At 37.5% G+C, this 22,147-nt stretch overlaps 1 protein-coding gene across 3 annotated transcripts; it reads left to right on the top strand.

The window, feature by feature from the left end:
* Positions 1–524: 524 nt before the first annotated feature.
* akap8l (A kinase (PRKA) anchor protein 8-like) lies at positions 525–21,462 on the top strand. 3 transcript variants are annotated; one of them, XM_028823490.2, is made up of 13 exons: positions 525–686; positions 4,632–4,685; positions 4,939–4,948; positions 8,659–9,121; positions 12,502–12,604; positions 13,599–13,651; positions 14,432–14,462; positions 14,779–14,884; positions 15,022–15,163; positions 15,831–15,936; positions 17,772–17,902; positions 18,161–18,256; positions 20,464–21,462. In XM_028823490.2, the coding sequence occupies exons 1-13, from the start codon at positions 662–664 to the stop codon at positions 20,833–20,835; spliced, it is 1,692 nt and encodes a 563-aa protein (XP_028679323.1). In that variant the 5' UTR covers positions 525–661; the 3' UTR covers positions 20,836–21,462. The 3 variants fall into 3 exon arrangements, with proteins under 3 accessions (XP_028679323.1, XP_028679321.1, XP_028679320.1); XM_028823488.2 differs by having other exon boundaries at positions 4,939–5,176; positions 12,505–12,604; XM_028823487.2 differs by having other exon boundaries at positions 4,939–5,176.
* The last annotated feature ends 685 nt before the right edge of the window (positions 21,463–22,147 follow it).

Here is a 22,147-nt window from a genome sequence, read left to right as displayed (position 1 = left end):
GCACATTATTTTCAGACTACATAACTTCAAAGATTTTTGAGGCACACTACATGCCCCCAACGCCAAGGTCATAATACTAAGGATAAAATGTACATATGATATTATATATATTATATAAATGTTCATATTATTATGTAACTCATAAGTGTTTTACCATAAACAAATCTTAGGAACCATTAATTTAAAAAGTATACAATACACGAAAGATGAGTTTGAATTGAACCGATATCTTGTGATCTTATGTCCTTGGCCTTCTCTGCCCGCCTCTTCCTCGCATTTCAGAGACTGACTTTTAAATAGCCAATCAGAGCGAAGACATTTGATAGCGTCGCCTGCATTCCCGCTGCATCGTGGTTGGTCTAAACATTTCGATTGTGCTGAGACTAAGAAAGTGACTCGCTCTCTTTTTCCCACCTTCTGCATATATTTCAGAGATTGACAGTTAGGTAGCCAATCACAGATAGTTTTAGGCGTTATTGGCAGTCTGTATTCCCGCTAGTGTCTGATTGGTCCAGCATCTCTTAAACGCGCACATCCGTTCGATTTCTCCCCCTTGTCGTCGCCACTTTTCTTTCTCTTTTCTTCCTTCCGTGGTCTGGCCTTCTTAAAGCAGGTTGGAAAGATTCGGTAGTTGTTCAGTCTATTGTATCAATCGAGAAAAATGGAAGGTCGAGGCTACGGTTCAGGTATGAACAATTCGTGTTGTGTGTTTGTTTTAATATAAGTAGAATTAAAAAAAATGTACGAGGGAAGTTCGACGGTGCACCGAAATTGGGGTATGGTTAAAAAAGAAACATTTCCCCAAGCCTCAATTATTTTCTCTCGTTGTACATGTGAAGAAGCAGATACCTGAAATGCGACTGTTTCTGAATAATTATCGGAACGCGTACCTCCGCCCAATTTCAGTGGGACTTCTGGTGTTCGGCGTTAATTGCTTACGTAGTTCTCCACATTCGTAATTGTAATCGCGATTTGGAGTTTATTTCTGTTTACGATTAATGCTTTCGTACATATTTCAAAGGAGTTCGTGAGCATTTTCGTGTCCCGCACACATTTTATGAAGCTCGTTTTGGTTCACTGTTGCGTAATTGTTCCCAAAGTCTTTTTTTTTGTGTGTCCTTAATGGAGGTGTGTGTGTGTGTGTGTATATGTGTATATATATATATATATATATATATATATATATATATATATATATATATATAATACTTTTTTTTTCTATCGACCTAAAAGATTTGGCCATTTTTGACGCCACTCGTGTTTTCAGGCATTTAAAGGTGAATAATGGAGGACAACGCTGCAGAGAACAAAATGGCGGCTCGTCCTCCACCTCGTCGGTGATCCAGTCAAGCCGTTGCTATGGGGGAGGGATGGAAATCATTGTGTGCAAGTTCTTTACCGCCTGGCGCACTTCTGTATTGCTGAAAAATGTCCAAGATCAGCGTTTCTCTCAGGTTTAGCTTAGTTTATTTGTGCAGCTCTGAAAGCTTTTTTTTTTGGAGCTGTAGAAGAGAATTTTAGTGACAAATGGCCCTGGTCAATCGTCTTCTACATGGTAGTAACCCCCGCCTAACCTTCTTGGTTAGTGTTAATGCAGTTAACGATTCAGATTCGATATACTTGACCTCAAATTGCAAATAATTGTACCATTTAATTCGCACATCCCGTTCGAATCGAGGGGGCTGGAGCCAGTCCCCTTAAACATCGAGCGAAGAGCACGAGCTATAGCTGGCTAAATTGTACAAAAGGTCGAGTTTCTCCCTATTCAGTTGCTTCATCATTTGAAGGTGTTACTCGCGTTTTGCTGCGATTGTCGTATTTCTTCCAAAAACGAATCACGGGCGTGTAAGCAAAAATTGTATAATGTAGATTTGTTTGCGCACATGTACATACACGAAAGATGTTCCAAACAATACGTTGATATCGCTTTATCGTTGATTTCAAATATTGGCGTTTAAACCTAAATCCGTAGTCTTCGCCATTTTAGTGTTGTACCAGGTCTGCTGGCGGTAATAAGTTCAACGTCTGTCTCCGTGCTTTGAAGGAGCAGGCAGTTTTTATTTTATTTTTTTGCAATCTTGACCAATTGCTTAAAATGTTATCATTCATTCATGTCTGTTTATAGGAAGGGTACAATACTTAGACTTAAAACATTTTTGCTAATTTGTATTACTTAAGCCACAATTATTGCAGCACATCACCAGAAAAAGTTTCCATTCCAACAGTGAAAATTAGAACATGGTTGAGATTCTCAGTTTGTTAGCTCTGTTCACTTGTCAAAAGGTTGAGGATGAAGCCTTGATTGATTTATAATGCAGTGTTATCTGGAAGAGGGGTTGGTGAGGCCAGTAGGGGGAGTTTTCCCATTGCAGCGACGGGAACACAACTGGAAAAAATGGTACAGCAAACGGACAAGACCTTAAAGTGAGGCCCAGGCGCTATTTAAGTGTTCCCAGATGACCTGGTGAAATTGCCCATTATGGCCTCATCTTTTCTGACCCTCTGTCTTTTATTGGCTGTTTCTCTCTCCCCTTCACCACCTAATAGCTGAAGTGTGGTGAGCATACTAGCGACATAATGGCTCTCCTCATAGCCTCCAGGTGGATGCTGCACGGTGGTGGTGGTTGAAGTGGCTCCCAGGTCTTTGTGAAGTGCTTTGAGTAGATAGAAAGTGCTATATAACTGTAAATATTTGATTACACAGTTAATCCCATGGAGAAATTCTGATACAAATAACAGCAGAAACATGAAAAACAAGGACTCGTGGGACAAATGCAGCCTATCAACCAGTAAATACAAATGCATAGTTCTACAACATCTGCACATCATTGTCAAGTCAAACAATGTCACATTTCTGTTGGCCTAGGCCAACTGGCTTCTTGTTGCATTCTACAGTGTTGCACAGGTTTGTTCTGGGCAGTTTGAAATCCAAGGATAGAAGGCTGGTATAATTAAAGTCCCCAAGTATTTCCAGTGTGTGTGTGGTTTGTTTTTCGGAGAGAACATTTTGGTGTAGTGTAGTAATGGATTACACCAAACACCATAGCAGGAGCACAGAGACATTTGTTGTTTTTTAAACTAAAACTCAGAAATGCAGTAAGAACAGCTAGTGAACAAGAGCAATCGGATTATGCTAGGCTAAAATAGTGAGTTTTTCACCAGGAGTCAATGGTTTGTCCTATATACAAACTGGCTACTTGTACCACAACTCTCTGGCCCAGTAGCTAATCCTGCAATAGTTGTATGAACCTTCCATTGTAAGTATTAATAGGTTTAGAAAAGCAGGTAAGGATTAGGTGGTTTAAAGGTATGTATCCCAGAAGCATTTTGAGGTCAGCATTGTGCTTTATTGGAAGCCAGTGTGGAGATGCAACGATTACCGTATGTGGTGATACTCTAGTAGTGATTCTTGCTGCATCATTTTCATATAACACTGTGTAGAGTGAGCAGCTTATTGATCAATCAGTAGTTTGTTATACTAGAGATGCATGCATTTGTGTCCTTCATATTTGAAAAGTTGAGTGTTTCAAATTTCTGGGTTGTCTGTGTTGTCCCCTTCATTAGTCATTCTTCTGTGTTGGGTTGAAATATTGAGATCTAAAAAGAGAACTGCTGGTGTAGCCAATACAATACTAATTAGCGGCCGAAGGCAGTATAATACAAGGCAGAATTTTTACCCACCCTTATTAACAATTGTCTAGGACTCCAAATAGTGTTTGGCATGTTACCACTATGCCAATCATGGGAAAAATGTTTGGTGTTATGTTTTCAGACTTTCGTTGCTATTTAAGTATTCTTAACCCATGTTGGGAGTTTACTATATAAATGTTTTGAGGGAGTTTTTTTGTTTTAGGGAAGGTGGTTTCTTCTTCCTTCAGACCTTTTATACAAGACATGTATGCTGAGTACCAGCTTCTATAAAATAGAAATAATTTCTAGATGAACAGTTGTTCATCTGTGCCTGATATTGGAGGTTCCAGTTAATTGTATGCATTTATTAGTTGTTACAGGAATAGATTGTTTGAAGCACTCCCTTATTGTTTTTTTAAACCAATTTTGCACAGGTCTTGTAGCATTTGGAGTAAACTGTTTTGGCAAGTATGAAGTTCAGTATGCATGAGTACTATTCATTACTGCATTGCCCTCTAATGCTGTTGGGATAGCCTAGTTTTCCCATTGCTCTTAAGCAGTAAGTGATTGCAATCAATTTGAGATCCAATCAAAACTAAAGGGATCCGAAACACCGGTGGATGAACATAAGCATGTTTTTATTTTCTTCACTTTCTAAATTTTAAATCCTTTTGGTAAGTCTGACTCTTCTTCCACTCAATTTTTTTGGTCCATTGTTTTTAATTTAAATGTTTCCTGATCCACAGTTAGTTTTATTACTCTTATCCTGATTTCAAAATAGTTTTTTTTGTAAACCTCCTAATGTTACATATTTTTGCATCTTAATTGGTGGTGACTGGCTGTTCTGTGTATGTTTGAAGTGTACTTCAGGATAGTCTCTGGTTTAGTGATTTTTTTTTTTTTTTGGGATGGTTCAAGCCTTTAATTTTCAGTGGATGATTGTGTTGTAGTTGGGGGTGTTTGCTGTTTTTAAAAGTTTGTTGCCTAATATGTTTAAACAGGCTATGGAGGTTCTGCAGGGTACTCCTCCTGGAACAGTGGTGCTGGCAACAGAGGTACGTGACAGATGGCATTTTTATTTTTCTGTAATCAGTACTTTGGTTTGGAATGGTTTGTAGGCCTTGTTTAATAAATTGAAAGTATGCTTTTGTTTAATGAATTAAGTTGCTTACAGTAAAATGCCTTTGTCATTTTATTTATAAATGTTAAGGACATGTTGTATAGATATGACCAAACATTTTTAAATGCATGTTTTATTCTAACCTTTTTTTTTTTTTTTTTTTTTTTCCCCTTTTTAACTTCCAACAGGATCTGGAGGGTATGATTCTTACAGCTATGGCTATGGGCAGGAATCATCTCGGGCTAAGAGTTTCGGGGGATATGGGATGCACTCCTCTAAGAGCTGGGATTCCTCGAAACAGGGTGGCTCCGCTACTGGCTCCAACGCTGATGCAGCAATTGCCAAGATCAATCAGAAGCTGGACATATTGTCACAGCTACAGGGGAATAGCGGGCCAATGGGAGGGGGCAGTCGTCAAGCTGAGAGGTAACAGCGTTCTGCCAGTAGCAGTCTTGTACTGTTGAGGCACAAGGGGACGGTTTAGTAAGTTACCTTTTTAACTAGTGTAAAATGTGCACATGTTGATTTTGAAAGCTTGCATAACACCGCAATCTGCCTAGCATTTCATGTAATACCTGCCTGTTTAGTAATCAATGCAACAATGCCCAAGAACAAATGCATTACTTGCACAAGTTTGGAGTAACCATTTTTGGGTTAACTACTAGAAAAATTTTGCTGAAGTTAGAAAACCACAGAAGGCTAGCAAGACCAGCAACGTTTTACACTAGTACAAAGGATTGTTAGATCAGCCCTTTGTGTTTCTTAAGTTCCAGCTCTGTTTGGGGATGTACTTCTTTGCATTTTCATTTATTTGGTTAAGAGTTCAGCAATGTGTATAAATCTGTATTATCCTATGTATGCTGGGAGTCTGCTTAATGCATAACCCTTTTTACATGGGAAGTATTTAAAGCATCCTTTATACAGCCATCTTAAGTTTGTGTTAGTGGCTATGCTGCTGATTTACATAGCTAGTTTAGCAGGAGCTGTAGTTGGATTGTAGTTTTGTATACAGCAAAGGGTTTATGTTCATGTTGATGGTTTCTAAACTTTAGGTGAAGTGGCCTAATGTTTACATTTTAGTATACATAAGGTTTGAGAGTTTTTTCTCAGTGGATGTTGGTCATAAGTGCTCTTTCCCCATTACACACCTTTTTGTCTACATATGACAGACTATACTTTGACAATAATCCTGTTGATTTTAAAAGCGGTTTCTGTGTATTTGAAAGTTTTGGTTTTTTTGCGGCGTTTGCCTGCTTTTTTGCTCGTTAATGTAGTTTGTGCTAAACTTTATTGGTGGTAGATGCATATTTTGGAGCGTGAGCTTCATGTGCATGTGTTTAAATGTTTTAATAGTATTTGGTGGTAGTACCCCAAAGATACTTTCAAGATAATTGTTCCATTGTGCAGTGCATAAGGCTCACAACTTTCAAAGTTGAAAAGATTTGTTTATAGCAGCCAATTCCCCATTTCAGTTGAGCTTTTTTCTTTAATTTCACTTGCAGCTGTGTATTAAGCTCCTTTTTAAATGTATGAAAATTGCTTTATTTTACTGCTCTTGGTCCCAATTGAATGTCTTGGAGGGCAAGTGTTTAATGTCTTGATGTCTTTAGTGATGCTTGTCATTGGAAATTAAGTCACTTCACTTGTAAGTTAGAATTCATACTTTATTACAAATCTTTTTTTGATCAACTTTAGTCCTGTGAATGCTGTTGTACAGAAAAACATTTAATTACCCTTATGGGGATTTTCTATGTTGAAATAGGTAGCTTAACTAAATTCCATTTAGGTGTTTTGTGTGTATATATACTGTGTAGATAAAAGGTCATGTCTGTCACTGCTTTGCTCTTTCTGTATTGTCTCAAGTTTTCTGGCATTGAACAAATTCTATCCCTTGCCTTAGAGGAATGGCACTTCATGTTCTCCTTGACTCTGATAAAAGTGCCTCAAGTTTATAAATTATTTATAAAAGATATTTGCTGGCATTGTTGCCCTCATCAAGGGCCACAATTGCATTGCTCTTAATCTATGCACATGCTGCTATCTTAAGATGTATTTGTACTGAATGAGGTGTTGCAGCAACCTATAATTTCTAACATTCAGTGTGGCTTACTAATAGAGGTGGCAATCATCAGTAATTACTCATGTGGAAACTATGTTCCCCCCCTCTTGATCTGTGTTAATGTTAGACATGAAACTTCCTGAAGTGTGCCTTCTAATTGATTCCTACTGTTGGTTATTTTTTTAGCAGGTACTTCTGCATTAGTGTTATTCAGACTTCAGGCACATAGCTGGTTAATTTTTGTAGAATAAAGATTAATATGTTTAACAGTTTTAAAATGCAAGATTGTGTGCACAAGAACAGTCCTTCATATCTAAATTTCAGATGTATTCAAATGTGTTTTTACATATGAAATCATTTCAATTGAAGAGACAGTACAGCATGAGGGATGTGAAGCTTACAAATGTGCAACTAGTGGTTAGATGGCTGGATCCAGGAGAATAGCAGAGGGGGTGTAAAGATTAACATTTCATTTTATGAAATGCATGGTTTAGAAACACTTAACCATGTTAATCTTGCAGTTGTGGTGTTTAAGTTCACATACATTCTGAAAGTGAGATTGCACAAACTAAAAGCATTTTGTCCAAATGCTCAAGTTGTCCCCTTCTTGAGGAGTAAATCTGACCTTGGCTGGAAAGGAAAAACATGCAGATTGTTGTAAAAGGTTGCTGACCTCCACTTGCCTGCTATAAGTGAATTAATACAGAGCTTTTATTGGCTTTGTAAACAAAAGTATGCACTTTACCATCAATACGACCTGAAAAATGAATTTAAAAGGTAACGTTCTTGGAAATGATTCAAATGGTAGAAAGCAGGTAGTGTACTAGACTGTTAGCTCCGGTTTGGTTGATTCTGTGTAAATTGACCAATTTTTGTTGCCTGAATCCCCTGTTAGCTATTTGAAATGTCTTTTGGATGTTAGTTGTATTTTGGGGCAACTCTCTGCATGTTTAAGAACCCATATTTTCCTTTTGTATTCTGTTGTCTTTGGCAGAGATTTGTGATTTTAAGATGTATAGCTGAGCTGAATGTTAGAAGCAATTCAGTGTAAATTCATCTTAAGTGGTTCATTTTTAAAGCATTATGGTTTTACTTTAACATGCAGCTCTCTTAATGTGCTTTCCTTCCCAAGACATTCTCACAGGTTTGTTAAGTCTCAAGTCTACCATGGTTGCATAGTACTGTAAAATGTTAATTGCAAGTAACTTGCTACAAAGTTTTTGTTAACTTGCAAATTGTCAATCTTTGAAACCGTAGGAGGAACAAAGAGGGTGCCCCAAATTGATTATGATTTGAAATTAAAAGTATTTAGTAATGGCACTGCCCAAGATTTTTCCCATGGAGGATAAAATTTTGGTCTCGTTATGAATTTATAATTTGGACTGGGGAAATCCTTCATTTACCCAATCACCTGGATGTCTGTTTTGGGAGGTGCAATCTTGTGGCACATTATTTTAACTCTTCAAAATGTAATCCAGGGGTGTTTGAGATATGGTAAACCAAGCCATCTGTCTGGTTTCTCCTACGATGCTGAAGTATTTTTTTTTTTTTTTTTTTTTTTTTTAAATGGAGTGCCATTTATATATTTTTCCTATTGTCTGGGGGAGAACTAATTAGAATTTTTTTTTGTTTTGTTTTTTGTTTTTGCGACATTGTACAGCAGACCAGTGTCTCTCCATGTAAACATTTTCCTTTGCATAATGTTTCACTGTATTAACTCCCCTCATTTTATTAAATGTCTGCCATTTTTTTTCCCAAAGGCTCTCAAAAGGTTGCCTTCATTGATCAGCTGCAACAGTAAATGATACTGCAATGGATTCCTTACTTGCTTACTCTGCACCTCTTGCAGGTTTGACCAATATGAGTCCTACGACTCGCGGTCCACCTCACTAAACAACCGTGATCTCTACAGATCCGGCTACGGTTACAGTGAAGGGGGAACTGACTTCAGCCACCACCGGGGCGGCAATGCCTATGGAGCAGGTCGCTTCGATAACTCCTACGGATCGAACCAACCCCAGAACCCAAGATTACGAGAGAACTTTGGCCAGAGCTGGGCCGGCCGAGGTATTCGAGGCATGGGCACCGGGCGGGGTTTCGGACGCTGGAACGAGCCCCTTATGGGAGCCCGGGGCCCAGGTGCTATTGGCTCACCAGGGGCCAAGCTTCCTTCACTTCTCTCTCCCAACGTGTACCCAGAGATGGGCATGTTCAGCCAGGGAATGCAAGGGTTCTCTGGGAACAAGCGTTTTGGAGCTGGAGCTGGGTTATGGGCCGGCAGACAGCGCGTACGGAGGAGAGCCCCCAACCGAGTAAGTACCTCTGTTCATTCTTCCCCCAAATTCCACACCCTTTTATGACAATACTGTCACCCCAGTGAGTGAATTCACTCGTGTCACATTAACTGTTGCAAACCCACCACACTATTCTAGTGCTGTGTGGACTGCAACAAGTCTTTTTTTCCATAGGAAAGGAATATTAATTTTTAAATTGTTAATTTAATTCCCAGTAAACTGAATTATGCATCTCATGTTTGATTTCGTTATCTTTAGTTTTATTTTACCCTATAAGCTTAAGTTTGATTAGTAATTTAAAGTCCTTTTAAAATAGGTTTTCTTTCTCTTGGAATTTTAAGCACAAATTTTGCCATTAAATGTGTTGTATAAAGGAGTTTGAAAAATGGGTATTCTAATTATAAATGTTCCAGTTAAGGTAAGCTCTGTGTCTGTTTAGTGCTATATGGTCAACACTTAAACTGAGTGAAAGGTTTTTGGTTATAGATCTAGTACTAGAGTGCTCTAAATTGAAGTCAATTATGAATAGGTTGATGCAGATTTTAATTTACTAATGTGCAGTATCAGATTTAAATTGCTGATCTTGTATCTAGAAGGCCAGAGTGCTTTTTTGTTTGTTTGCTATGACCAATGTTTAAGTCTGATACTGAATCGTAAGAACTGTGTGTATTAAGAGAATTTTAGCTGTAGCCTTTATTTGGTCAGGATTGACAGGGTTCAGTTGTTGGACATGAACATGAAGAATACCTTTTTTTTGCTTCTCAAAGGGGGGGCTTTCTGCTTTTTGTCTGAATGGTGCGTTTTCTCTTGTATATTTGAAATGTGATGTTTGTGTGTGTTTTTTTTTTTTTTTTTTGTTTTTAAACTTTTAAAGTCTTTGTACAAGCCTTAAGGAATTTCTATTCCATTTTTTTCTTAGTTTTAATTTAAGTACACAAATACAGATTACTTGGGCATTGCAGTGCTGTTGACAATTAATAAAATTCATATCCCTGTTAGATTATGCTTTGCTTTTGCAAATGGAAGACTGTTTGTTCTATGCAAAATTATCATTAAGCCATTTTGTATTTGTTGATCAAGGTCTGACACCTAGCAACTGTAATTTCTTTATTTACAGTTTTGAAACAGGAGGTTAGTGTTCTGTATTTGCACTTCTATCATTAGGCATACGTGGTTTTTTTTTTTTTTTTTTCTTTTTTTTTTTATAATCTCCCAGTATCATTTATAAGGTGATGAAATTGTAAAATTGTGGGTAGTGTTAAATTTAAGCCTTTGTTTGCAGCTGCTTTTCCCACTTTCCTACACTTACAGGCTCTTTTACATTAAGCATCAATGTGAACCTGCACAGACCTAAGACTTGGCCAGTTTGCTATTTCTTGAAAAATGTTTACCTTCATTTTCCTCATTCGAAGTCTGAATGTATGGGTAAAGTAGAAAAATGTGAGGGATAAATAGTTTGCCTACAAAAGTAAATGTATGGCAGGAGGAGCAATAATGCTAGATGGCAAAAACTATCTGCATGCTATTGAATCATTTGCTTTTGTATACTGTAAACACTAACTTATGATCAGGCATGTACACACAAAGTGAGACAAGTGTTAACTGCTTTCGACAACTTTGCCTTGGTGCATTGGCTCAACAAATATGTAAACACTAACTTATGATCAGGCATGTGTACACAAAGTGAGACAAGTGTTAACTGCTTTCGACAACTTTGCCTTGGTGCATTGGCTCAACAAATATAAATCTGCCTTGCCTTTCTCCAAGTCTTCTAGATGCCGTACACATTTTCAACTTCTTTGCCATTACTTTTACAATAGTCTTTAACATGAGAGGATCAATTGCCCAAGTTAAATAATGCAATGCAACTTAGCTTTGGCAGAGTCTAGTCTGTACTTTTAGAGGGTTGTTTTTTTTTTTTTTTTTTTTTTCTTGCTTGCTAGATTTGTCAGTCTGCCTGTTTTGTTTGAGGGTTCTACTTGCATTTTTTCCACGCCTTCCTCTGTGCATTAATGTAGTCCACAATGTCCATGGTGTGCCTTTGTAGTCACTACACTGCATGCTTAATCACCTGTCCCACCTGGTATCTTCTGTGTAAGAAGTCCAAAAATCTTTTGAAATTTCCTGCATAGTTAAATGTAAATCAAGTCTGTTTCATATTGACTTCTAAAAATACGTCAATTTTGAATCGTTTACTTTATACAATACAAAATTCGAAACCTTAACAGACAGTCTCCAGAAGAGCTTCCTCTACCCAGTATGTAACGGCACATACTTTGTTGCTAAGCACCTACAATTGCCACTTTGTCTGACGCATAATTTAACTCTTACTTTAATTACTAAAAATCTTAAAATCAAGCCAAATCTAGGATGGGAGTCTTCATTATTTTTGTCCAACAACTGAATTCTGTAATGCTGGCCTTTATCAACAAGTAAATGTACATGACAGTAGGGTTTTTTTTTTCCCTGTTTTAGTTGGGGGGGGGGGGGGGTATTCTCCCACACTGCATTTCTGGTTTGGCATGCTTTTAACATTGCAAGGCCAGGTTTCTCATTCAGGCATATCTAAACTTGAGTATGCAACAATTGTAGAAATTCTGCCAAACGCAGTGTTAGACACACAGCCTTTTCTGCTATTGTGCTGTATTTAGATTGTTTGCTGCTTTTGTCTGACGTGTGGAGTGTTGTGATGCTTGTTGAGGGATGGAAAACTGCAGCAGCAAAATTACAATTTCTGTAGTATTTTGAATTTCAAGAATATTTGGCCAATTTTCCTAGATACAGGTTCCAGGTTTACAGTGTAAAATTGTATATTTGTAATCTTAAACATTTATAATTAAAACCTACTGTACATCTTAAATATGCCATTCATTTTGTTTTGGAGCCCTTTTGAAAATAATAGATAATAGTCGAATAGTTCCAGATGTTCAGGATTCTGTATATGGAGGGAGGTTTACTGCAGCAGGCTCCAGATACTGAACCAAGAAATATTAGATGCTTGTGTGCAAAGGCACTTTTATTTTTTTTTGTAGTGAGAAATACTATTTGCATCCAAATAGACTGCATAAATGATTTTCCTTCATTGTTAGCAGATATGAACCTACTTAATTGCTTTTACATAGAATAATTATGCTGTTGCATTATTTCACCCTCAAAGCAGACACCTAAACTGTGCATAATAAACTTTATAATTGACTCTGACACTTAATACTGCACAGTAGTGGGAAATGCTCTTGGGTTTAGATATGGAACAGTTAAATTTTTGACATCAAATTAACAATTATGTTTTAAATTAGAAAAACGTTTGGCATACAGGTTGACACATGAATTTATTAAATGTAAAAAATTAGCTTTGTTTAATGCTACTGAAATTTTACTTGTCTTTTTGACTTATTCAGCAGATGAAAGTACAGAAAGATGGCAAAAAGAGAAAATCTCAGAACAGTGGCGATGAGCCAGAGAGCAAAATGGGAAAGATGGATGCTTCTGATTCTGAGAATGGTAGGTTTCAGTTTTAAGCCTCGTACTTGGCCAGTATAATGCTACAGAACATACAATGCTGGGAGTATCCATCTGTGTAATGTACTGGTCTTTTGTTGAAGTACAACTATGATGATCCTGTAATTGCACATATGAAGAGGTAGTTTTTGGAGACAATCACAAATTGCAAACCAAAATAGACAATTTAGTTCTTACAAGCTGTAGGAAGCTGTTTTAAGCAGTGTGATGCATTAATAAGACAGTTTGTAACAATGCTGAGTGATTTACTCATTTATCCAAAATATTTAAGCAGTGATATAAATCACCTTTCAGTTTGAAAGTACCTTGATTGTACATATGTATATAGCAGTGGGTGCTCCCAATACCCAAATGCATTCATTTTAAAGGATTTTTTTAAGCTAAATGGTGTTTTTCCTTGGAACCTTGTATTGGTTAATTGAAGCATAATTTAAAATAACCAAAAGACCTGCACCCACACATCTCTATGCCTGCATTAAGTGAAGCATAATTTAAAAATTAACACATTAATACTCCCCACCTTATCCAGCTTTACAGTAGTCAGTCATATAATAGATGTTGTTTCCTCGACTCCCGTTTAGTGGTATGAATAATGGAAAACTGTTGACTCTAAATAGATGCACTTTGGACCTGTGCCCCACGTCTCAGTTTAAAGGTGGATGTGGGTGGGGTGTTTTTTTTTTTTTTTGTTTTTTTTTTTTTAATCCTCTTATAGAATTTGTAGGCTTCTGTTTGACCTAAGGGGTTCAAAGTTTTAATTTTCATGTAAATCTTGGCACTTATCTGCTAGGTAGAAACTAGACATCCTAAAGCTGTTTCATTTACATATTGAAATTCCAAATACTGCTAAGTTCTGAAATGTTATGTAGGGTGTAGTTTTGTATGCTGTTCTAAAAATCAATGAATTTCATACAACCAGCTTGATTTAGTCATTATAAAACTTGTATTAAATTTGATTTCCCCCACCCCCTTTCAGAGGAGAAAGCTTCTGAAACTGGAGCTGAAGAAGGTGAAGCAAAACCTAAAGCAGTAAGTTCATTTGATAAGGCTAACCTTTTGTGTTTGGTGTTTTTTATTGCTGCTTTCTTCCCACTTATAAAAGAGATACTTTGATACTTTTAGACCAGTTACATACTATAGTAAATGATTCCTTCATGTTTTGCTTGTAAATTTTCACAACCAGGAAAAAACTTGTCATTTCATTTTGACAGCTAGTCCACATCTTGCACACTGGAATTGGCCATTTCCATGCGATTGTGGTACATCAAAAATTAAGCAACAAATTTGTACTGGAGCTGTATGACAAGCCTTTGCATTTATACCGTTTTAAACGCCAGTTTTTCCTATTTTACTACTGCTGGTGGTGCTCTATTTTACTTTTAGCTCTTATGCCAGAGCCCAACCCTATGACTAGTTACTTGCACAACTGCTTATGGCACACTTGCATCTGCCTGTCATCCGCTGTCATTTTCTTGATGTATTTAAGTATGGTGTGTAAAAGGTGGTTAACTACTCTTGATTGTAGGTGTCGTGACAAAACCTCCCAAGAGCGTCCTATTGGCTGCCCTAAACCATTTGGTGTAATGTGGAATAATTTAGTAATGTACACTGATAGCTAATTAAAAACCTTGTATTGACTATACAGTGTGTGCATTATAAATTTCTTATGCAGATTTAAAATTGCCCATGGTTTCCTGTTTAATTTTTGGCTTTCCCAAACTTGCTGTAAGCCACATTGACACCAGACTTTTTAAGCGGTAATTTTAATATTTTGGAATCCCTTGACTGAGTGACTGTTTCTCTTTGTAGGAAGGTGAAGGTGCAGCAGAAGGAGATGATGGTAAGTCTTAATTATTGCTGCCTTTTTATGTGATATATAGCCGCCACTTAGATTTTTGTGTAATGTTTGCCCCTGGTTATGAGAGGGAACAGTTGCAGTTGTGAAAAATCTAGTCTTGAATGACATTAAAGCCCAAAGATAACTATATTCCTATGGGCAAAAAGCCACCTATTATACAGTAGTATCTTTGTAGTTGGAATATTCATAGGTTTAACTTTTGGTCTGTGTGGAGTCTGTAACCAAGTAAAATGTTGTGTATAGGTTACCTTCGTCTAATTGAGTCTGTATTCAAGTAAAACTTGTTCTTGCATCACAGCACTCACAATGCAAGAAGAGATTAATCAGATAAAGCGTAAGCTGCAAGCTAATAAGCAGACACAGGAAAAGCAGAAAAGGCGCCAACGCAATCGACTTATAGAAAGGTAATGTATACAAAATTACACAAACTGCAGACACCAGTTATCTGGTCTGTGTGAGGAGTGGTTTGGTGATATTTTGAAATGAAAATGTACACTTTTTGCATCTTCATCTAATTGTCTCCCATCGTTTGTCATTTTAGGGTCCAGTTTACCTGTTCAATCTGCCGGTTCCGATCATTTTATGATGATGAAATGAAGAACCACCTAGAAAGCAAGTTTCACAAGGAACACTTTAAATTCCTTACTACTAAGCTGTCTAAGCCTACTGCTGACTTTCTACAGGTATTGACAGGGTCCAGAGTACACCCTCCACCTTTTTGGTCTGAAGAGTTTCCAATCTTGTATAAATGCAAATGATGTCAATCTTTGCCAAGTTTGTTTGCTCATATTTAGCGTGTGTGCTTTTTCAGTGAATATAATGCTGTACTGCTATCTTAATTTTTATATTTTGAGCATAAAGGAATAGTCAACCAAAATATTTTAGTGGTTTTTTTTTTTTTTTAAAAAAATGGCTTTGGATAGTGAACCTATACAACTGCACACCTGACATTTGGTTTATGCAGGAAAAGTAATTTGAACATTAAATGGATATTTTAGTATTGGGTCTTTGTTTGAAGCCCCACTGTATTACCAATTTATCTCCATTCTTCTTGAAAATGAGACTGAAACATGACTTGTAGTCTGTGTCAACTGTTATCTTGACACTTGTTTACACCACTCTCGCAAGGTAAATGCATTACTGAATAAGTTTAAAAGAGAGCATCTGTTTTTCTATGCATGATCGTGTCATCTTAATTATCTGAAAATTCCTCTTCCTGATGGTGCACTAATGTGTTAACCTGCAGTGATGCTGGATACAATTGTAGAATTTTGTTTTGCTTTGTGTTGGTTCAGATTAGTTTTGAAACTTGTAAAGTAGCTAATTTTTTTTTCCCCTTCTGATTTGTAGGAGTATGTTTTGAATAAAAGCCGCCGAGCTGAAGATCGACGAAAGCACATTGAGAACCTTAATGCTGCAATTGCTCAGATCTACAAAGAACAAGATCTTACTCAAGGTAAAACAATTTGTTAAATCTTAATTTGAATTTCAAAAGTAAGTTTAAGACTTGTGCTGTGTTTTAATAGTAGGAATGAATGTAGAATCCCCCCAAATAGTATGGTATCTAAAATGTTTCCTTCTATGAGCCCAATGCTGCCATGACTGGCGTGGCCTCTGCAACTTTTGAATTAAGTAGATTGTTATAGTAATGTTAAAAAAAGCATTTTACTGACCGTTCTGTAAATAAGTAATACTTGCAACCAATCATGCAAGCATTTTATTCACTCCAAACTTTAGTTCAGTGCGTAAATTTGGCTAAGCTACATCAGACTTCTGTGAACAGAAGGAAAAAATGTTAAGTCTCTTTTATTAGGGGTTTCCAAAAACTATGTATTGAATTATAAAATGGTCTTAACAGCCCAGATTTACTGAAGGAACATAAGGAAGGTCAAGCATTTTGGTATGAATGCAAAAGTACAAGATGGAGGTAATTTGAAAATCTGTGCTGCAGTATTACGGGGGGAGGTTTGGGAGACATTATTTTGATATGTAGCTGTTGGTGGGTACAAAAACCCGTTGGTGGTTAATGCATGAAATGTTTGGTAGCATATCCAGAGAAATGTCTGCTGAAATCACTTTTTGAATTTTGCAGACTGTTTTTTAGAAGTGACTATAATCTTGTTAGACCAGGGGTTTGAAGGTAGAAAATGGGTTCTTGTTACTGCAGAATGCAGTGTGGGTCAGAACACAGATTTATGGTGCTACTTCACATATACAGTTAACAAAAATTCCCTTTGTGTGGATTTTTTTTTTTTTTAAACTATGGTTGAAATGTGTACATTTTATGAGCCATGTAAAAATGTTCTTTACAAAAACTAAAGTACCATGCGGAGTTTGATCATTGACAAAATGTATGCTTGTGTGCCTATTCTTGTACCTTCTGTTAGTGATAGCTCCTAGCTTCCTCCTGGCCCCTCCTACTCCCAACCCTGAATTGCCCAAAAAAATTTGCCATAATTGAGTTTTATACTGGTGGGGTGTTTTTGGTGTGTGCTGTGAAGATTCATGCAGAATGCACTTAATTCTTCAGGGCTTGTATGTATGTAATTTAAGGTTTATCAGCATAGTGCTGCTTTAGTGAGATTCCTTTCCCGCCTTATTTGATTTTTAATGTATTTTTATGTGTGTGTATAATATAAATAATACACACGCATATATATATGTGTGTGTGTTAAATAAACAAACATAGCTGTCTAATCCAAACCAGGGTAAAGTCACATTTTATGAACATTTTAATCCAAATAGAATTGGGGTGGTCATTGTTTACTATCTCTTATAAAATTGTTTTAAAAGCTTTTGGCGGACTTTATACCCAAATCCCACTCTGACACAGTAGCATGGAGTTCATTTACATAACCTTTTCAGTTATCACACCTATGAAAATCAGTTGTGTATTTTGACATGTCAGCAACTCACTTCAGCTAGTGTAAAACTTACCCCACAAAAGCGTCCTTTATTTTTGAGGTTGTGGTCCAATTCCCATGCCTGTAAAATTTGTTTCTTGGTGCTCATCCTCTCTCAGAAAAAGGGGCATGCTTATGATTCTTTGGAAGTGTAACCTAACCCCACACACACACACCCCAAAATCCAGTAAACCGACATGCACTGGTAATAAGATCAGCAACTGCAGTCAGTTTGATATCCCCCTCAAATTAGAAGTTGTGTGATGGGAAATCACAAACCTGCAGCCTAAACCTGAGCTTTTGACCTGTTTCAGTACTATTGTCTTCAGATTAAATGTCGTGTTCATTATCCTCTCCTGTAAAAGTTGAATACCTCTTGTTTTGTCAGAACTTGGCATGGGGCATTTTGTCCGTAAAGTGGAAGCTGCCCATTGTGCTGCCTGTGATCTCTTCATTCCCATGCAAGTTGGGCTAATTCAGAAGCACCTGAAAACTCCAGAGCACAATATAAACCGCAAGGTAGGCTATGAAGGAAATTACTTGATTTTGCTCCTTCCATTGGTATGTTTTATCTTGTACATGTGAATTGGAATGTATGACCTGCTTGTTTTTTAATTGCATTAATACATTTATCTTGTCAGCTGCCATCCTAAATTTTTGTTTTGTTAAAATGGCTTTGTCACTACTGTGGATTTACTGTATGTACATTACCAATTTTGTAGTGTGTGTGGTAAAATGGATGTGAATTTTAAATGTTGCCCTCCTTCAATCTCTCAGGCCATGATGGAACAATCAAAGAGAACTTGCCTCTCTGTTGCACGGAGCATCTTGAATCACAAGGTGATAAGCAAAAAGCTGGAGCAATTCCTAAAGGTATGTGGGTGTTTTCTTGATGAATTTTGTTGCACCTGCTTAAGAGTTGGTCAAGTCTTCAAGTCCATGAGCTGCAAAGAAATTTTGTATGCATAATTGACAACCTGTGATGGGCGTGTGCACTGTCGAGAGTTTCTGCCTTGTACCCAGTGCTTGCTGGTATAAGCTGTAGCTTCACCTCAAGCAGTGGTGGGTTTGGAGAGGAATTGTATTTACTCATTGTTTATAAGCAATTTGTGAAACTACACTTGTTTTGAGCTACCAGCAATTTCTAAATCACTACTGATTGGAATACATGGTTAGTCAGTCCTTGATATGGCTTTCACCGAATACATAACTTGTCAGTCATGTTCAGATTTTTTTTTGTATTGTTTGCACATGTTAAACCAGTTTTTTCTTAACATAAATCAAGTATAAAATGGCTAGAACCCATGGTAGTCTGAAGCAGACTAAAATGGTGTTACATACATACACTAGTAGAGCTCTTATCAAAGACAGTGGTTAATACCTTCAGTAAATCATAGGATTTACATAATTTGTAAATCGGGGACATGAGGGAATCTGACCTTCTGGTTTATTTGGTGCTTGCTTGCCAAAGTTTGAGTGTGCAAGAGCACATGTAGAAAAAATGCAGTACTGTTATGAAGTATATCATAAATGGGGGGGTGGTAAACCCATTCCTGTAATACTGTGCTTGTGGAGACTTGATTGTGGACCAGTGAAGGGGGGTCTTCAGACTTCCATAAGGCTTTAGTTTCCAGTTTGATCCATACCCTAACACAACCCACTCAAGTATCTTTTAAAAGAAAAATGTACATTTTGACAAGTTTTGAAAAATGACTGGATAATGGATGAGTAACATAGGATTACCCATTGAATTATTCTCAGTCTGCAGTTGTATTGCAGTGGTCACTATTGGGTTTCTATTCGATCACACTTTTCTGTCCATTTTGCATTAAAGCATTCAATTAAAATTTTCTCTTCCACTACAGACTTCATTGGGTTGAGTACCTTATCTTGGGGTGAAGTATTCTTTAAATGCCTCTATTCATGTTTCTATTAGACATTTACAGACCTAGGTCGGTGTGTGTCTCCCCTGCTTCAAGTCTGGTAATACTCATTTCTTGTCTGCATTGTTTGAATTTTACTGTTCAGTCGGCCTGGTTCCTATAACTGAACAGCAGGCTACAGAAATCCTGGTTAAATTAAAGTTTGTACAGCAGTACTTGGTCGTAGGTTAGACCATTTTTTAATGGATATGGGATAACCACTAGACCAGCAATAGTCCTGAAGTCTTTAACAAGATCAACTCGATGCAGCTTGTATGAAAGTGTTTTTTGGAAAGTTAATAGTCAGCATTCATGATGGATATCGCTGAAAACCACTCCTCCATATTACTAACCGAGAATGGTAAACCAGATATGGACGCAGGGACCTGCCCGTGGACGCAGGAGACAGTGCGCAGGCGCCACACAAAGCCCCCCTCCCCAGAGCGAAACGGGAGAGACTACGAACCGTCTGACACAGTAAAGATCACAGTATCGCAAACAAATGGAAATTAGTACTCGAAAAAGGGAGAATATAATCGCCACGGACCAGGTGTTATTGAAACAAAAGCAGGATAAAGCAAGGTCTACTGCGGAGTGAAGTTAGGAATAATGTGCTGCTTGGGATCGTACAAAACGCCGAACGCGACCCACCGTCTGAAACTGCGGAGGCAAAACAGGCGCGGGTTCAAACCGAACGAGCTCGACTGACAGATATACGCCTACAACGCGCGTCTCAAACCGCAGAAGCAGGGCAAGCACGGGTTCAAAACAACGCAAGCCCCTACAACGCGCGTCTGAAACTATGGCTGCCCAGCGGGCATGGGTTCAAAACACAGGGGGTGGAGCCCCCTTGTTCTAAATGTTTGTCTATACATGGATGTAGTCATCCAGGGGCTCTATGCAATGCAGAAAGAATGCATGATTTTTTTCTGTACCAACTTGTAAATTAAGCTTTGAGAATAAAATTTGATTTTCTGGACACTGTTAAAATTGACTTCACAATGTTTGAAACATGGAGCAAAGTTCTGATTCTAATTTTTGACCCTATGTCCAACCTTCCATTCATATGGAAGTTAAAGGCAATATTACAACTACCATGTGTGAGTCTATACTCTAAAATCATTGATGGAAGTTAATGCTTGTTGAATTTTTGTTTAGGGAGAAAATCCATTTACTGATGATGCAGATGACAAAGGTGAAGAAAAAGAAGCTGAAGGAGGAGAGGATAAAACTGAAGTAAAAGAAGCTGACGGAGGAGAGGATAAAGCTGAAGGAAAAGAAGCTGAAGGAGCAGAGGGTGAAGCAACAGAAGGAGAAGCTGCTGCTGCTGCTGCTGCTGAAGCTCCTGATGAGGCTGGAGAACAGAATGCTGAGGAGGAAGTGGAAGAGAAGAAAGAGGGTGGCATAGACTGGGCTGAAGAGTGTGAGGAAAGTGACCAGCAAGGTGAAATGCCAGTAGAAGAGGATGCCGAAGGAGTGCCAATTGCTGACGAAGACTTGGGCACAGAAGATGACCCAAATGCTGAATAGACTTAAAATATTGACGCATATTGTATTTGCAAGATGTGTAATTTGGCAGATGTTGGCTACCAAAAAAGATTAGAAATGCTTGACATGGATGGGGCTTTCATATTTAACATGACCTATAGTCTTTCATAGTTGCGTTACACTTTGTAACTGTTAGCAGTTTTTTTTTTTTTTTTTTTTTTTTTTTTTTTTTTTTTTTTTAATAACCTTGCCAGTGTTTGTTTTTTTTGGGGTTTTTTTTTTTTGTTTGTTTCCCGTCGGCGAGTTTGTAAGAAGATTCTGTTAGAACTGTTTTTATAATACTGTGCAAGTCTTGGCTTTGGGATAAGTTGAACAAATGTTGTGCTAATCTTGCACCTGTGTTTTAAACAGTTTTAGTAGTTAATGTATGGTGCATCAGTTTTAATGTAACTGTTGCGTAATTGGTTTATATAAGTGAGTGCTTTGCTAATTTAATTTTAAAATCCTGTTCAGATTTTTTCTACAGCTTTGTTTATTGTAACCTTTCAATTGAAGCACAGAGCTTTCCACTACAACTAAATTGGAGAGCCTTTTTTTAATACTGTATATTCTGTGCACTGTTTTTGTTTGTGGAGAGAGGGGTTGTCTAATATAGGCTATGAGTAACCATCTTGGTGTGGAGTTTGTTTACACTTCATTTTAAAGTTGGCTTAATCTGACACTGTCAACTGATGCGCATTTCTCCTTTTTACCTGGTGGGATGATCATCTAGGAATCCAGCTATGAAAAGTTTCTCATGGTTAGGTTCCTGCACTTTTGGTTTTATGAATTTGTAAAGCTTTTAAAGTTCCATCTTCCATTCTGTTTTAGTACAGTAAGAACGTTTATTTGCTACAGTCGGCCACGTCTGATGATTTTGGACTCAATGTCTGAAATTGGCCTCCTTCTCAGTTTGTCAGAATTCATAAACCAACCAGACACCCAACCCAGTTTTCCATAAAATACAGAAGGCATTCAGACCCCTGTGCTTAATTTTTTTTTTTTTTTTTGCAGACTTGTGCCAAAATCCATTTTTAAATTTAAAATTTTCCTTCATTAAGACTCTGTACCCCAGAATGAGACAGGAAAATCGAGATTGTAGAAATTTTTCATAATTGTTTAATAAATTAACACAGTATTCAAACTTTTTCACTCAGTATGTTGTTGAACCCCCTTCGGCAGAAATTCCAGCCTGGCGGCGTCTTGGGTCTGATGCCACAACCTACAACCACCTTCTGTCATCCTGATCTGCAGATTATTTCAAACTCTTAAGTCAGGTTATTTTTTGGGACAGGCTGTGGACTGCTGGTGTAGG

Source organism: Erpetoichthys calabaricus, chromosome 17, assembly GCF_900747795.2.
Source record: "Erpetoichthys calabaricus chromosome 17, fErpCal1.3, whole genome shotgun sequence".
Classification (NCBI taxonomy): Eukaryota; Metazoa; Chordata; class Cladistia; order Polypteriformes; family Polypteridae; genus Erpetoichthys; species Erpetoichthys calabaricus.
This window is presented reverse-complemented; position numbering and strand designations above follow the sequence as displayed.